The sequence below is a fragment of the Sitophilus oryzae genome, unplaced genomic scaffold, assembly GCF_002938485.1.
Source record: "Sitophilus oryzae breed Bouriz unplaced genomic scaffold, Soryzae_2.0 scaffold_85_pilon_pilon, whole genome shotgun sequence".
NCBI classification, from domain to species: Eukaryota; Metazoa; Arthropoda; class Insecta; order Coleoptera; family Curculionidae; genus Sitophilus; species Sitophilus oryzae.
Genome location: NW_022147483.1, coordinates 384,770 through 399,475, shown reverse-complemented (window position 1 = coordinate 399,475; position 14,706 = coordinate 384,770). Strand labels below are relative to the sequence as shown.

General features: G+C 33.0%; 1 protein-coding gene and 2 long non-coding RNA genes across 3 annotated transcripts; all 3 read left to right on the top strand.

Moving 5' to 3' along the window:
• The first annotated feature begins 3,739 nt into the window (after positions 1-3,739).
• LOC115890041 lies at positions 3,740-5,360 on the top strand. The gene is made up of 3 exons (XR_004051555.1): positions 3,740-4,800; positions 4,872-4,984; positions 5,073-5,360. It is a non-coding gene; the product is annotated as an uncharacterized LOC115890041 (long non-coding RNA).
• A 775-nt stretch (positions 5,361-6,135) lies between these two features.
• On the top strand, positions 6,136-8,967 carry LOC115890180. The gene has a single exon (XM_030910342.1). The coding sequence runs from the start codon at positions 6,136-6,138 to the stop codon at positions 8,965-8,967; it is 2,832 nt and encodes a 943-aa protein (XP_030766202.1).
• Positions 8,968-13,144: 4,177 nt separating this feature from the next.
• Positions 13,145-14,419, top strand: LOC115890042. The gene is made up of 3 exons (XR_004051556.1): positions 13,145-13,450; positions 13,772-14,046; positions 14,162-14,419. It is a non-coding gene; the product is annotated as an uncharacterized LOC115890042 (long non-coding RNA).
• Positions 14,420-14,706: the final 287 nt, after the last annotated feature.

Sequence of the window (14,706 nt, the reverse complement as noted above, 5' to 3'; positions counted from 1 at the left end):
TGTCACCTGTCATCAGTCATCATTACACTCGATATGCGCCGTTGCCAGAGATTGGCCGTAGGTATGCAACTAAGAATACTTAAAATCAAATTCGCTTTAAAAGAAAAAATAAAACCCCATCAAAAACATAGAATATAAAAAAAATGCCAAAACAAAATAAACACTTTAAATTATACCTGGCAAAATATTTTTATTGTTATAACAAAATTATTTTTAATCATTAAATTAATAATAATGTGCGCGTTCAGGGAACACAGCGGCTTACCGACCGCTGAGTATTTTGCTCAGCGGCTGACTATTTTTCTGTGTAAAAATAGACCAGACTTAAAAATAGACAGGCTTTGCAAATTCTTTTAATTATTTAAGCTTAATATTTTTTGATATACCTAGGTTGGAAAATAAAATACATTTGTACATATAATAAATTTATTCATGACAATAAGTATAATCGTAGTGGGTATATATTTAAGTTTTACAAATACAACGTGCAGTAGTATGAACATATCAATCGAATATTCTTCGGAGATCGGAATAGGCCTATGGTTGGTTCGCTGCTCGAGTGGGCTGTGGAGCAATCTGAAACAAAGAATAAAAATATGAAATTGAACCGGTTGTGTTAACACTGCAAATAATCAATAAATAAAATTTAGATAATTTTAAATTCTGTAATTTTTTACAACTAGAATTAACTAAAATATATTCTTGAAGAGATACTAGTTTTAAGAATATAAATATTTGAATTTTAACTTAAATTATGTAAAAACATTTGCGTTTGTACTAAGAATGTATGTACAAATAACAGAATTTAATTATTTTATCTAAATTTTACTTAAAAAAATCGTAGAATTAAAAAAATGAGATCAGTGTGATCAAAACGAAGTGTTCCTATCGCAAGTCCGCGTTCTGCTCTATATCTTCAATGGGGAATATACAGGAGGATCAAGTAAGTAGGAGTACCAATAACAGCTGCAGTTGTTACGGAACCAGTACCATAAACCTATAAACAGAAATAATTGTATAATATTGTTTCCATCATACAAACAATATTTACTAAACATCCCAGCAGAAAAATTTTCTGAACGGCCTCCAAGAAATATGATTAAAAAAAATGTTTAGGTAGTCTGTACTTATATTCTTGTGCAATTGTGTAACATAAGAATACTAGTACTAAGCCAGAACTAAAATAAATGTACTGATTTCTTTCGAAAATCGACATCTATGAAAATATGAACCCTTCCCGGACACAAACGGTACATCGGAGACAGGAAATTGTAGAGAGAAACAGTCACAGTGTGTATTGTATGAAACGTGTGTGTAAAACTATTTTATTTTATCTGAAAGTATTACTGTAGATAATTATTGAGCATTAGGTGCCCCCTTTACTAACACCGACAAAGACGTAGAAAATACTAGTTTGCCTGCATGGTCTAAAAAATACCAAATATACATATCTAAATATGGAGCACTATACTAAGTAACTTACTTGGGTAGCCATATATGGAATGCAGGTCCCCAATGGCCAAATATCAGAGTCAGAGGATGATTCAGGTCCCCTCTTTTGTGGAAGGATGCAGAAAGACACCGTTCTCTTGTGTGGTATTAATATGTCTAAAACAAAACGAGATATATTTAAAACACCCAAAACAAAATAAACATTTTACTATTAAAGTTTAGCAAATTATATCTAGCAAAATATTTTTAATCATTAAATTTATGAAAACCATCTATCAAAGAATGAAAACGAGATACTGCTACCACAGATATTCTCATAATTTTTTAAGTTTCTCTAACAGTACGGAAATTAGGAAAACTATAAATGGGATTAACCATTTTAGAAGAAGCAAAATGTTTGTTTTAGAAGCAAAAAAAGTTTCTCCTCTCTCCAAGACAATCTCCAGACATATATTAATAAAAATAAAACTTACTTTGAATTTCTTGTACTGCAGTAGTTGAAGATAGAGCTAAATCTTTATAAAAACCTCCTCTTATAAATCTTCGTCTCCTGATGTGATTTTTGATGTTTTACCTTCTTGCCCCCAGCTAATTTAACCTATGGTCAAAGATAAACCCTCAGCCTCCGCCAGCTTTTAGACATGGAGGGTAGTAACTGTCTCGGGTACCTGTACTTGCTATGCAGGTCATTGATGGCCGAACATCAAAATTAGAGGATGATCCAGGTCTCCTCTTCTGGGAAAGGATACAGAAAGACACCATTCTCTTGTGTGATATTATTGACACACTGATTTATTCTAAAAGATGTAAAAGACTTAGAAAATGCTTTTTTACCTGAATAATCAATTACGTCAAAACAATGGGTACTTACAGTTTCCAGTAGATTAAACAGGCCTTAAGGGACAGAATAAGCTCAAATTTTTAGTGCGCAGAAAAATCACTTTTCTACCTTCTGGTAGAAATCAGAAAAATCGTAAAAGAACTTCCCACAAAGGAAAACGTCGCCCAGTCATGATCATTTTTTGCTGCATAAATAATGCTGTGGCTAAAAGAAAATATTTATTCTACAGATATAAATATAATAATATTTCCTGCAAAGATTGGACTAGATTTGAGGCCATATTAAAAATAATGATGAAGCTAGTCCTAGTGCAAGACAATTTACTTTACTTAATGCTAATATGGTCTAATGTCATTTATTAACATTTCTTGTTTCTAGACTAAGATATAACAAATTTTTTGCCTGCATTGATTGTATATGTGTATAAGAATAAATTTATATGCTTTCCCCTTTGCCTAAAAATATTTTTGTACACCTTAATAATCTTCTTTATTTTGAGAAAATCGCCATTTCAGTATATAGAATAAAGGAACTTTTTAATGTATGTAAGGTATACTTGATTTTGATTATTTTAAAGGTACTTACCATCACAGTTGTATCCACCCTCAATTTGATAAGCTGCTGTTGCCATTCCAAGCTTGAATTCCACGGGAATTGCTAGCAAAATTACACATACACAAATAATAACTTCATGTTTTAAATACATTCCATTACATCTGTTTTGTTTTATCAATAAGCTATTAGTTTATCCTGTTCCCTACTTCATAAGTAAATACCTTATTTATCTCTGGTTATAGGGCGAGATCATCATAGATCATACAGGAGAGCATCTATAAAACAATGAACTTTCTGTAAAGTAGTCACTCATTTGTAATATACCAACTACTAAATAAAACAAGCTATGAGGGCGACTGTCGTTAAATATATTCAATGTTTAATGTAATTTTTTTTTCTGTTAAAATGTAGCTTACAATTTTTGAAACGGTAATGTCCATGATTTGTATGATTTATTTTTAATATCATGGGAACCTTATAATAAACAGAAATAAATACCTATAATACACCATAATAATACACTATATGCCTTTTACTTTTAAAACTTAACTGGTGCTATGTTTACCTTTTTTAGCTTCATAGAACATGTTTGTTGGCTTGTTTATGATTACTTTCAATTACTACATTCATTATCGCTGCTGAACGTCACATATTTCTATGCAGCTTACGTATTTTCAATTCTGAATTATCAATATAGTTATTAAACGTTTCTTGTTATTTGTATTTCTCTTGTATTTCATTTATATATTTTCGAACCACTTCTGATTTAAGGTTAGGTGAAGATAAGCCGGTTGCGGTGATTGATTTTCCAACGAACTTCCTGTAACGTTCAAAAATAAGAGGAGAAATATTTAAAGTTACCTTATTATAGAAAAATTGGAGCAACGTTACCTTAGATATGCCGTTCGAGAACAAAAACCATATTATTTTGCTGGCAAGAAATTATCCAACTGTTATCTTGACGCCGTTTTTTCGACCCCACTGTGTTATTACGATTAAATTGCTTGATCAAAATGTTCTACTTCGTAATGGGGTAAACTGGAAACATGCTGGAACTACCTATAAATAATTGGAAAAATGATTGTAAAAAGTAACAAAAAACATTCCCAAGTTTATAACTCCAAGCATTTACAGGGTGAATTGCAAGCGTCGTCTCTCCGACTAGACGAATCTTAACAATCCCCCCCGTAAACGAAGGTACCTAGGAATGCGGAATTTCGTGGTAGAACTTGACCGGCGCCTCGGCATCAAGACTACCTTGACAGACATCGTACGCCTGCAGACAATTCTCTAACAACAACTCAAGAGGGCTAAATTATGGGCTGGCCAGTTCCCATAACGTCGCATTCCTCAAGCGCCAGAAAGTTAGGATTAGAGTCTACATCGCACGCCGCGTCTGCGAATCCCAAATAAAATTCTTTTGTTTTTTATATAAGTACTTATTTTATGTCGGAAGCGACCGGTGAGATATTAAGGCAATGACGTATACCAAAGGTGTATTACTGGTTGCCAATTAGTTATAAATTTTAAATTTAGTATCTGTTTTTCTTAAAAATACTTATGAAAATATCAAAGAATTTAAAGAAAATTATTTCGCAACAATATCATATAACTTTCTGTATGAAAATTAGTTATAAAATCAAGTTTAATGGGTATTTTTATGATTATTAAAAATAACGGCCAATGGCATTATTTTGAGAGTTCGATTTTAAATGGAATGTGTTCAAAGAAAAGTGAAAAATACTTTGAATTCGTTATATTTTCCTAATAAATTTGTCTCTCAAGTGTTTTAAACTCACCCAGAATAAAAATGTACACAGCGCAAGGCACTGAAAGTGGAATTAGTGATTTGAAACATGGTGATATTGACCGTTTACGAACACACTGTTATATTCAAGAATTGAGACCATATTCATAGTTTTTTTAGAAACTATAATAAATAAGCCTATCAGGTATGGAATAAAGGGGTGTCTATTATTGTTTTTTATTTCAAAAGTAAATTTTGTTGTACTTCACATCTTAGGTCGATGCTTCTACACATCTAATCAAATCAATACAAAAAGGTACAAAAAAAATTAAGGAGTCTTCTATTCAACCAAACACCAAATGCCAAGAATATTATTTCATCAGCAGAAGGTATTTAAAACATTAGTTAATAGTTATTTTGACCTAAATGAAAATATTTGTTACCATATATATTACTGTTTATATTATTGATTTGTAGGGAAGAAAGTAAATTTTAGCAACAATGGGACTTAATAGCGGCCAAAAGCAGACCTGTATCGACTAAATATATGCTGGGGACCTGCTTAGCGTTCCCAAGGAAGTGACCACTCTAGGAACTGGATGATTCTTAACCTTGGCCCTGGTTTTAAGTAATTGCATATTTTTAATTCTTGCTGGATTAATTTAGTAAGTTAATTAGTAAGTTTTTTATAATTGTATATATTGATAAATTAGATGGCTACTCTTGTATATTAAAAAAATCTTGTAATCTAATGTATATTAGGTATCTTGAACTAATAAATTTGCCAAAAATGAAGAACATATGTTTTATTTATGATTTAATCAGTATCACAACAGGCAAAGCCAGTTAAAAACATCAACTTTACTATGACTTTACTATATACAATAGTATACTGCTCTATAAAAATGTAAATATATAGTAAACTAAATTTATTTTAAAATGGTCCAAGGTGGTGTCAATATGTGAAACATATTTAAAACACTCAAAACAAAATAAACATTTTACTATTAAAGTTTAGCAAATTATATCTAGCAAAATATTTTTTTGTTAAAACAAAATAATCTCTCGGGAGAAATTAATAATCTCTCGGGAGAACCTGAAACTCCTAGAGAGCGCGTCCCCAGGTGGCGGATCGGGGAAAGCCTCCCAGATATGGGTGGTAGGAGGAAAATGAAATACCTCCCGCGGACCAACAGGTATGCAGCGTCTGATTCAGAGTGAACGGCCGCAAACAGCGTCTGTCTCAGAGTGAGCGGCTGATTACTAGGTCCTCCAAAGGGGGTTGTGGCGGCAGGCGTAAGCACCCTACCACACTTAAAATCTTAAGTGCTTGGGAAAAATAGATGCAGAATGAAAAATTATAAGAAAAATCCCCGGGTGGCAATCCACACCTCATTTAGAGGGAGCCCCAACGGATACGGGGGGGCAGTTCTGCTGAAGATTTTCAAGTACAAGCTGTAAACAGCAACCGGGACAGAAAGAGGAAAGGGAGGAAGATCAAGGAAAGGAAATTAAGACTCGCCACATGGAATATCCAAGGATGGAGAACCAAGCGAGAAGAAGTGTTGGAGGAATTCAAGAACATGAACGTGGATATATTGGTTGTAACCGAGACAAAGAAAAAGGAAACGGTACAGAAGAGATCGGAGGCGCACTGCATATATGGAGCGGAGTGAAAAAAGAACAAAGAGCTAAAGCGGGAGTCGGAATATTAGTGAAGAAAAAATTTAGAAAGAACATCAAGACGTGGGAACCAGTAAACGAAAGGGTGATAAGAGTGGAGATAGCGATATACGGTAGGGACGTAATTATAATAGGCGCATACGGACCAAACGATGACAGCCCCGTTACAGAGAAAGAAAAGTTTTTGGACACGATACAGAACGAAATTGCTAACATACGGAAAAAAGAACTCATTATAGCAGGCGACTTGAATGGGAGAGTAGGCAGAAAAGAAAATGATAGCGTAATAGGAAGATTTGGAGAAGAAATAACCAACGATAACGGTGAAAGAGTCATAGAAATATGCGAACTAAACGACCTCAAAGTAACAAATGGGTTCTTCAGACATAAGGATATCCACAGATACACCTGGACACAAGAAACGAGAGAACTCAAATCTATAATAGATTACATTATCATACGAAGAAGATCTACAATTAAAATAAGGGACGTCCGAGTACAGCGAGGGGCAGAATGCGGAAGCGACCACAGATTATTACTAGCTAAAATGGAATTCCCTTGGATGAATAGAAAAACGAACAACATTGAAGGAACACCGATAGAAATACAAAAAAGAAAACCACTAAAAATACAATTATTACAGGATGAATCCACACGACATCTATACCAAACAAGACTTGACCAGAAACTCATAGAATTTAGATACGATGATAACATGGAAGACACATACCAGCACATCAAAGAAAGTATGCTACAGGCAGGGATGGAAGCCCTCGGAGAAGTAGAAGGAAAACAACGACCTTTCGAATACAATCTTAGTGAAACGACGATTAACGAAATTAAATGTAAAAAACAACTGTACAATAAATGGCTGAGTACCAGGAATGAAGATGACTACAAAAAATATAGAGAAAAAAACAGAGACGTTAAAGGGATGGTAAACAGAGAGAAAAACGAAAATTGGGAAAAAACCTGCCAGAACTTGGACCAATATATCGGTGGAGCTAGAAGATCAGAAGCATGGAGAGTGATTAAGGAATTGAGATCCGATAGGAAAGAAAGATCATACATATCATACATTGAACCTGAGAAGTGGAAAGATCACTACAAAGATTTACTCACGGAAACAAGACAAAAGTTTATAGAGGAAAGACAAGAAGAAGAGGGACAACCTAGAGCACAACATATACCTATAACAATAGAAGATATACGAAAGGCAATTAAAACAATAAAAAACAAAAAAGCAGGAGGACCAGGGGACATCGCACCAGAGCTCATAAAATGCGGCACAGAAAAATTATTCAGAATCATACATGGAATGTTTGGGAAAGCAATAAATGGACATAACATACCAGACGAATGGAAGGAAGCACAGCTAACATCGATTTTCAAAAAAGGAGATAGAAGACAGTGCGATAACTATCGAGGGATCAGTGTCATAGCAACCATGGGGAGGCTATATGGTAGAGTACTGAGAGACAAATTAGAACAGAACATACAAGGAAAAATCGGAGAAGAACAAGCAGGTTTTACAGCAGGGAGATCATGCATAGATCATATTTACACGATCCAACAATTATTGGAGAAAAAAAAAGCAAAGAACAAACCAGTACACTTAGCATTCATCGATTTAAAGAAGGCCTATGACACTGTACCCAGGAAAGAACTATGGAAAGCGATGGAAAGACTGGACATACCGATAACACTCACAAATGCAATGAAGACTTTATATAGGAACAACAAAATACACATAAAAGTAGGGAACAAGATAGTAAACAGCTTAACAACATCGAAGGGGCTGCTCCAGGGATGTCCAACATCGCCAACATTATTTAAAATATTTCTGGAACATGCACTGACAACCTGGAAACGCAAATGTGAAGGTATGGGAATCCCTCTAAGAAATGAACATCTTTACACGCTCTGCTTTGCAGATGACCAGGTGGTGATGGCCCAGGATGAGGAAGATCTAAGTTATATGCTCAGGAAGCTAAATGAAGAGTATGAAAAAGTAGGACTAGAAATAAACCTGAAGAAAACCATGTACATGACAACAGAGGAAGATACAGCTGATTTACAAATAGAAGACCACCTGGAAATAAAGGGAACCAATAACTTTAAATACCTGGGATTTACACTATCGAAAAACGCAACTACGGAAGAAGATATAAATGTCAGACTTGGACAGACAAGATCCTGTATACAACAACTGCACTCCGTTATCTGGGATAGAAATATCAGGAAAAAGACTAAAACATTGATATATGAAACAATTATTCAGAGTATCATGACATATGCAGCAGAAGTATGGGTCATAAACAAAAACAACCAAAGAAAAATTCTGGCCACCGAAATGATGTATTGGAGAAGATGCTGTGGACTAACCAGAAGAGACCGAGTCACGAATGAGGAAATAAGAAGAAGAATGGGGAGAAAGACCGACGTCTTAAAGTACATAGAAACGAAAAGATTGGTATGGTACGGTCATGTTAGAAGGGCGGAAAATAGATGGATTAACAGAGTGACAGAGTGGAGCCCGATTGGAAGAAGAAAGCGAGGGCGGCCAAGAAGACCATGGCGAGATGAAGTGGACGAGTCTATGCATCGGAGAGGACTACGAGAGGGAACATGGGATGATCGAGACGAATGGAGGACCCGGTTGATGGAAGGAAGGCAGCCAGAGCTGTAGAATCCTTTATATATATATAAAACAAAATTATTTTTAATCATTAAATTAATAAAAACCATCTATCAAAGAATGAAAACGAGATACTGCTACCACAGATATTCTCATAATTTTTTAAGTTTCTCTAACAGTACGAAAATTAGGAAAACTGTAAATGGGATTAACTAACCATTTTAGAAAAAGCAAAATGTTTTTTTTAGAAGCAAAAAAGTTTCTCCTCTCTCCAAGACAATCTCCAGACATATATTAATAAAAATAAAACTTACTTTGAATTTCTTCTACTGCAGTAGTTGAAGATAGAGCTAAATCTTTATAAAAACCTCCTCTTATAAATCTTCGTCTCCTGATGTGATTTTTGATGTTTTACCTTCTTGCCCCCAGCTAATTTAACCTATGGTCAAAGATAAACCTTCAGCCTCGGCCAGCTTTTAGACATGGAGGGTAGTAAATTTCTCCGGTACCTGTACTTGCTTAGCAGGTCATTGAGGGCCGAACATCATAGTTAGAGGATGATCCAGGTCTCCTCTTCTGGGAAAGGATACAGAAAGACACCATTCTCTTGTGTGATATTATTAACACACTGATTTATTCTAAACGATGTTGAAAATGCTTTTTTACCTGAACAGTCAATTACGTCAAAACAATGGGTACTTACAGTTTACAGTAGATTAAACAGGCCTTAAGGGACAGAATAAGCTCAAATATAGTGCACTGAAAAATCACTTTTTCTACCAGAAAAATCTTAAAAAACTTCCCACAAAGGAAAACGTCGCCCAGTCATGATCATTTTTGCTGCATAAATAATGCTGTGCCTAAAAGAAAATATATATTCTACAGAAATAAAGTGTTTATTAGATTTATAATGATTTTATAACCGTTCAATTCGTTTTATATTAACAAAAACAAGATTTAGAATAGATCTTTGCAAAAATATCAAAATTTTGGCGACATTTTACAGACAAATTAAAGTATCTCCGATAGAGCTGCAATTTTGCATAGAGATAGAGCTTTTAATTCTCTTCGTTAGTATATTCTGTGAGTGGGACTGGAAAACAATAAATAGTTATTCTGTGACAATAAACAAGGCATAAACTGCAATAAACTGTGCATAAACTATCGAAAGCACGATACACTCACAAATAAAATTTGTTTTTAATTCCCATACTGATGAAGAAAGTTTTTAAGGATATAACCATTTTTAAATAAGATTTGTTTTTTAATAATAATATTTTATCTAAAAAACATTGCAGGTTTGGGGTGTAAAATTCAGTCCGGATAAATCGAAAATTTTATCAGTTTCAGGAGACAAAAGTACTGTAATATATAGTTGTCCTTAGTAATAAATGCTTTTTATCCTAATTTGTACTTATTAATATATTTTTTCTTGTAAATAAAGGATTTTTCAGCTTAATTAAATTTCAAATTTGAAAATTGTGACGCCAAAAGTTGAACAGATACATCCGGTAAGAGCTGTCAACGTTGAGTCAAGTTAAAGACTTATGAAGTTATTTTTTATATAATTTATCTCATATTTCTTACTATTTAACTATATAGAATTAGTTTCTTATTAAACTAAGGGATATTTATTGAATAAAAACACTTGTTTCTTAATAATTTATTAAAATATTAAGGAAATGCATGATTTTATAGTTCATCTAATTACGTGGGTACCAGATAATTTCAATATAAAATAAGTTTTGTATGATATTTTATACTGGAGGGAATAAATACAAATAAAGACAAATCATTTAATTAATTTAAGAAGCATATTCTACTGAAATTTTAATAAAAATCATCCATGTTTATTAAAAAAAGTTAATATCGTGGCATCCAAGAGCAAAAAATACTCGATCGTGATTGGTCAGTTTCGGTCGCGTGGAGATTTTGAATTTTATTCTCGTTCGATGTTGTCGGATTGTTAAAAAATGCCGAAAATCTTTTTTTCTGTATGATTTTTGTCAAATTATATTAGTTTAAATTGATCACTGGCACTATAGTAAGGGCCATTTCTATATATTTTTAATAAAACAAGTACTAGTAATGTTGTTTTGTAGGAATTTCTTTTATTTCTTCTTGTAACTACGTACTAACATTATAGTCTTTATTCTTGGTTTCGATGTATTTATAGCATTAAAAATGTATTTAAACAGCTTCATTTTATGTTTATTTCATGATTTTTGTGTGTTTATGTTTATAATTACTTATTTGTTTTTATTATTTATGACAATAAATATTTTACCTTACGTAAAAAAACGATATCAGTGGAACGTATTGAGTAAATAATAACTTTTGAGAAGAAAATTAAGCTTAATTTAGAAGAATTTTCCTATAAACAATTTTATTAGTAATAAATAAATTAATTTTATGAGCAGCTTAAAATTTACGAATGACTTCAATCTGGCAACGCCGGTCCTCCTTTTATCGTTTGCAATCGAAGGATCCGTACGTCCTCTCGTCGGTTGCATGGATTTCTTAATTTTCTCACGAAAAAGTGCGTTTAGTGTACACAATTTATGCGTAATCTGTTACTAGTGCCCTGCTTAGCCTCCTGAAAAAGTGAGTACCCATAATTTTATGTATTTTTTGGGATATTTTAGTTTAAAATTTTGGGATTTCGCAATATCCATCATGGCTGCCTTCTTCTCAATGTTCCCCATTAAGTTATTAATTTTTAAGAATATTGTTTAAATAATATACGTAGATTAATAAATAAGTATGTAAAACTATGTATTTTTGGTACTTTCTATACTGCGTGTTACATAAGGGTAAAATAGTACTACAGTTTTGGTAAATTACGTAATGTATCTTTCATTTTTTGTTTAATTCTTTCGGTCAAGGAATGTTTAAATAAAATGGCCGCCTGTTGGATTTCGATGTCTTGATTTTTTCTAAATTGCTATTTTTAATTTAAATTTCTTTTTATAGGACATACTTGGAGTTTTCTTTATTTTTAAAAATATAATATGGCGCATTTTAATAATATTTTGAATGAGTATATAGGTTTTTTGTATTTACATTTTAAATAGGTATATAAGTTCATTAGGAATTTTATTACGTATTTTTTTTATTTAAGAATCCTGAATCCTACATATATTAGGTTTCAGCATTTTCTATTTTAAAATATATTTCTCTTTTACAGCGCGTTATGTAATATTACATGTTAAAAAATAGTGTTAATGTTGACAAATGATTTTTGCTAATTCAGTATTAGTTGTAAATTTGCATTGAAGAAATAAATCAATTGTTACTGAATTTTTATAAAAATTAAAATATTTCAAAAACAGTCAGTAGGATCAAAGATATGATTTTGAGGTAAATTTTGATAGAATGTTTTTGTGTCTTCATAGTAGAAACTAAAAATGTAATTATATAGGATGTCTCAATGTTAAAAAAATATAACTTTAATATTTTTTATTTATTTGAAACACTGTAGGTTTAACTTTTAGCTCTAAATAATATATGTTACAACTCTAAAAACTCCTTGTGTATTTTTATTTTTTTATGTGTTACATCATGGAAAAAAATCTTTGGATTTTGACCATATTCATCAAATTTATATCCCTTTTTTCTATGTCATATACCTAACATCTTTATATTTTTGACATTTTTGGTATAATAATCAAGGAAAAATCTTATAAAATATTGCTGAGGTATAAATGGAGCATCTCCTTTTTCATATTTAAAATAAATATACCTATTTATATATTGTCGTAATATTTTTATAGATGTTCGATAATATTTTTATAGGTATTCCAATATTTTTTCGTTTTTTAGGCGCGTTATATTAATACTACAACACCACACACTCCTTCCCCACTCACACGAGCATTGCTAGCTCTCTGTGTTGGTTAATAAAATTTCCTAATTCAACATTAGTGAATTTCATTAGCTGATGCGGTTGGTTAACAGTGTTTTTGTCGGTGTGGATCCCCGGCTTAAGATGACTCCAGAGCGCGGCGCGGCCTTCCCCAAGAGAGGAGACTTCTTGGGTCACCCCCTAACCCCGATGTTCGGGCATCGATGACCTGTGTAGCATGCAGAGGTACCCAAGGGAGTCACCACCCTCTGATTTACGAGCTAGGTGTTCTAATGCTAGAGGCTTCGGCCGGATACAACCTGGCACCCAAGCTCCGAGATTTCTTCGTGCACGTATTCCGTGACCCTCGAAGAGGCAGGGCGGGATATCGGACACATTGAAGATGATGAGGGGGGTCCGCCTGTAGGGGGTCCCGGTGGATGTCCGTCCGACGGGTGACGAGGGTGGCCCCAGACGAGGCGGCTTAATTGGGATGGGAACTGACTGGTGAGGCTTAATCGTCGACCAATGGGTCGAATCTGCATAAGGAAGGCAACCAGCACACACTCGCAGGCGGGTCGTGGAAACATTTTTATGTTTTTTCTCTTGGTCTGCCCCGCGTCGAATTTTGAAGGCAGAAAATGTCGGGAGGAGGCGAGCATAACCAGGCCTAACTTAAACCTGTTAAAAGTAAGTCTAATTTTTTTATATTACATTTAAATGGTAAACTTTTACTGTACTCTCTACCAAATAGCTTTTTTATGCCACCATGTAGCAATCAAAATTCTTTTCATATAAGTGTTGTATATTTTAGTTTTTTCGTTACATGAGCTTCAATTTAAAGTAGAATAACTTGTATAGTAATTAGAGCAACTTTTTTAAAAGTTATGGTAGATATAAGTTTAAATTCTAATTTAATTAATTTAATTTAAAATAACTTTCTAATTTAACTTGTAGTTACTTATAAAACTATTTTTTTTTTCATTACTTATTTTTTTTTCATTTTTTTAGGACAACCCGGGTTCGCAGCGCGATTTTAAAAAACAAGAATGAAGAAGTCAGAAATTCTGTCTACATGCTGCATATGATCAGTCCCAAAAAATTTCGGATTGTTCCAGGCACCGTCGAATACCTGGAAAACGTGTTTATTGTCAACTCTACAGGATCGACCGAGGTTCATGGAGTTGGGGGCATTCGATGTGCCCCATAGCAGTGAGACGCCACTGTTTTTTTCGCCGTATAATTATTATGGTGGGACTGAAAATGAACTTAAGCAAGATGCGATGGTGAGTTTTCATATTTTTACATTGTTTTTTTTTGTTGTCTGTAGTTTGTTTTTTGTTTCTTCTAGCATATGTATTTGTTAGGAATATTCTAATATTATTTTTTTTTCTCTTACAGGTGATACGGTATGGCTTGGAGAACTTCAAAAGTCGGTTCGCGTCGTGGTTCCAAAGCAGTAACTTTAGGTTCCCTACATTTGCAGAATGTCGCATTAAGTACTCATTTTTTAATTTGCAATTTTTACATTCATTTTTACTTTTTTTCTTACTCTATACAAGGCTTTAGTATAACGTTTTTTTTAGTAATAATAAATGGGTAATAAAAAAATAACTCTAACGAGACACAATTAGGTAGCATATCGTTTTTCTATTATATTTGGAAATAACTGAGGTCTTATTTTAAAATTGATAATATTGTTTAAATTTTTTAACGGTAATTTTTAATTAAACGTAAATAATGTAATTTTACATTATAATGAGAATTAAAGTATTAGTAATTTATTTTTGTTACTAAAATTAAAATCAGTTTGTTCCTGCATAAATCTTTTTAGTACTAAACTGCTTTGGAATGAATTTTTTGGGGGGACAACAGCAGGATTAGGGCCGTCTTCTAGATGCCATCAGGTAAATTTATATAACTTTATATTTATCATTTTCTTTTAC

Coding starts and splice junctions, on each gene's coding strand:
- LOC115890180 (XM_030910342.1), top strand. CDS start 6,136: ATGGAGAACCAAGCGAGAAGAAGTGTTGGAGGAATTCAAGAACATGAA.